General features: G+C 37.9%; 1 protein-coding gene across 1 annotated transcript; it reads right to left on the bottom strand.

Annotated features, from left to right (window-relative positions):
- Positions 1-242: 242 nt before the first annotated feature.
- LOC140815239 (endochitinase At2g43590-like) lies at positions 243-1,765 on the bottom strand. The gene is made up of 2 exons (XM_073174361.1): positions 1,317-1,765; positions 243-710 (listed from the first exon to the last, which is right to left on the bottom strand). The coding sequence occupies exons 1-2, from the start codon at positions 1,729-1,731 to the stop codon at positions 301-303; spliced, it is 825 nt and encodes a 274-aa protein (XP_073030462.1). The 5' UTR covers positions 1,732-1,765; the 3' UTR covers positions 243-300.
- Positions 1,766-3,521: the final 1,756 nt, after the last annotated feature.

Genomic DNA, 3,521 nt, shown 5'->3' with positions numbered 1-3,521 from the left:
GAATCTATGACTATATATTAAATGGGATGGGAATACCAACCGTATATTTTCAATGTTGGCTCAAATTAATTATGAGATAATTGATAAATTTTCTTCCCATGGCTAATGTGTACATAATACTTGATACATGCGAATCAAGGTAATTATAATATTAACTTAAGCTTGCATATTATATTTATTAAATAACTAATTTTAAATTTTGTTCTTTTAATAGGAGTTTTATTTATTTCAAACAAGATGTATATGCTCTTTTCATCAAGTTTTATTTCATATATTTATTTATAATTTATCAGATTAAGTCTAGCAACTGATATTCGGACCAGGATCAACTCCAAGTTGGCTGCAATAGCTTCTGTAATATTGGACACGAGAATTGACTGCGCCCGTGTTCCCTCCATTGCATTCCATTCCGTTAATGGCTCGAATCGTGGCCCCGAATCCCTGTCCAGAAGTTATAGCAATATGGCAATTGTTCATCCAGAACCAGAGGGCTGTCTTGAAAGATATGACATTTTCTCTAGCCACGATATCGGGGTTGTTTAGCCCATCGAACCCGATGCTTTTCCCGGCTGGCCCGTAGTTGTAGTTCCATGTAATCTGAAGGGGACCTCGCCCGTGGTAAGCCTTTCCGGACGCACACGGATATTGACTGTTACTGGAGTCACAGTAGTTTCTAGATGCCCCGTTAATTTCATTTATATAGCACAGACCTGCATTAGATAATATATATATATATATATATATATAAATATATATATATATATATATATATTACAACATTTTAGGGATCAAAATTAATTGTTGGAGTGTAGGGATGTAATCGAGCCGAGCTCGAGCTTTATTTAACGAATATATACACAGCTCACGAGAGCTTTTATCAAGCCTAAACAAACTTAATAAATATGAATTATACATTTAAATTTTCATTAAATTGATTAAAAAGTAAATTATATATTTAAAGAAAAATATATTATTCTTATTAAAATTTGTAAATTTATAATAATAAATAAATTTAATAGATTTTTCTATATATTTCATAAATAATATGCAAAATAAATAAATTAAATATCAAAATTATTATTTTTTAATCTAAAAGATTACTCATGAACTTACCAACGAACATGTTCACGAGCTAACGAGCCGATTTGAGTTTGGTTTGTTTATCTTAACAAGCTTTATTAAACGATCTCAAACAGCTTTTATCGAATCGAGTTTCGAATAGCTCACAAACGGTTTGGTTCGTTTACATCCCTGTTAAGAGTGTAATGACATGCCTAAAATGCATGAAACATTTTGCAAACCTTAAATTAACTTACTTCCAGTTTCGTGTGCGACATTAGCGAAGAACGCAGCAACCTCACGCCTGGCAACATCTTTAGACCCGCTGGCGAAAGACGGATATGAGGCGGCCGCAGTGAGAAAAGTTGAGCGGGTGTAGAATCCTTTCCCCTCGCAGCCTCCACCTGCACCATTAGCGATACCATTGAAAAATGCATCAGTCACTATACCGGAAACTTCACTTCCACCACCACTTGGGGATCCATAGCATGGGCCGGATCGGCATCCTGTGCCACAATAAGCGGCGGTGCTGCCACAATAGCCGTATTGGCTGCAACAAAGGTTAGACGCGCAGCCACAGTTTTGCCCGAAAGCCAACTCCCCGGCAGTGAGAATTATAGCTAAACAGGTATAAAATGTGACAGAACATTTTCTTGAGCTGAAAATGAACATTTTTAAGAATGATTGAAGAAAATGTGAAGTGTGTTGATGCACTAGGGAGGGAGGGATTATGGGGTATTTATAGTGGAATTGGAGATATATCAGTGCGGATAGCATGGAAAACTGTAAAAGTAGAATTAAGTGGAATGTCTTTCTACCGAGACCGCTTCTAGGAAAATATGCATAGATCAAATTAAGGAAGTATTAGTCACCACTAAGCTGGTGGAGTAACATTATGGGAGATGTACTAGAGTTCAAAATTTGGTGAGAACAAAGTTACAGATATCACTTATTAATTAGTGGTTATCTTTAACGACACATTTTCAAAAGAATCTGTTCATATAATTTATCCAGTGTGGTTTATCTTACTAGTACGGGTTGCAGGTTACTGTATTAGCAAAGAGATTTACTCAGCACGTAACGAAAGATATCACGTGGATTTTAACGTCATATAAAAAATACATATGTTTATTTTCAAATAATGTTGCGCTTTGTGATATGTTTCATGGACAAGGGATCATATATTATATTTTTTAAAAATGTAAGAAATTTGAATTATATTTATCTGGATAGATAAAATGTGTATATAATTATAAAAAGAGTAGGTTTTTTGTGAGCCGGTCTCACAAATCTTTATCTGTGAGACGAGTCAACCCTACCGATATTCGCAATAAAAAGTAATACTCTTAGTATAAAAATTAATAATTTTTCATGGATGACCCAAATAAAGATCCGTTTCACAAAATATGATGTGTGAGACCGTCTCATACAATTTTTCGCCTTATAAAAAAAGGACGTGCATGAAATATATTCTTGAAAAGAATTATTTGAATTTGTGCAGTTTGTAGTTTTGAAAAATGTTTTGTCTTTGTGACAAATATAATGGATATCATTTATTATTGTTTCTTCAAAGTGTATCCTAAGGCTGATAAAAGAATATGGTGTTGTTTGTACCTGGTAGTGCCCTTCTCGAAATTCTGAAAATAAGACAGCAACAGCAACGATTCTTCAAGTCGAGGCAAGGATAAATCTTTTATCCGCAAGACGATATTGCCCGTATACAAGTGCTTTACGTTAACGGCAATCGTCCCTAAGACACAACGACTCCTTTCTAGAGTAGTAGCACAACAAACTCTAGACTTCGACGAACAAAGAAATGCTTGATCTTTCAAGTGTGTATGAACGAATTCTGCAGCAATATGGAGAAGAATTTGATGCAACAAAAAGTGCCAAATGAATGCAGGTAGGGGATATTTATAGAGTGTCAAAGATGACCTCGAATGGGCACAACAATTCGCACAAAGGTACAGTCTTTGGGTGAACAAACATGTGGTTTCGGTGAAGAGACGCTTTATTCTTCTTCCGCACAGCAGGGCGCGCGCCCCCGCGCGAGAACTGGCGCGGTCGCGCGCCATGTTCTGTCCGCGCACACTGAAAACAGTGGGGCGCGCGCGGCCGCGCGACATCATGCGCTGGCGCACGCTGCCTTCTGTTCGCGTGCACTGGTATGATGCGCGCAAGAACACGCGCCAGGGCGCACCATCTTCTGTTTGGACACCAACAAAATTTATTTCATTAAATAATTTTGGTCCAAAAAGATAAATATTGGTCAAAGACCACACCACACCTCACCTCACCTCACCGCCCCGTGCCGTGCCGGGCCGGGCGGGCGGGCGCGTGTGTGTTTAATTCACCGAGACCTAGCCTAGCAGCGTCTACCCCCTTCTAAAAGCTTTGGTACCCCTTGGGGCCCAAACCCTTAGTCCACACTAGAACTAATAAGGAGAAGAACCTTTCTCTAA

This window comes from Primulina eburnea, chromosome 15 (assembly GCF_022965805.1).
Source record: "Primulina eburnea isolate SZY01 chromosome 15, ASM2296580v1, whole genome shotgun sequence".
Classification (NCBI taxonomy): Eukaryota; Viridiplantae; Streptophyta; class Magnoliopsida; order Lamiales; family Gesneriaceae; genus Primulina; species Primulina eburnea.
The sequence above is the reverse complement of the archived record's forward strand: the minus strand, read 5'-3'. Positions and strand labels throughout refer to the sequence as shown.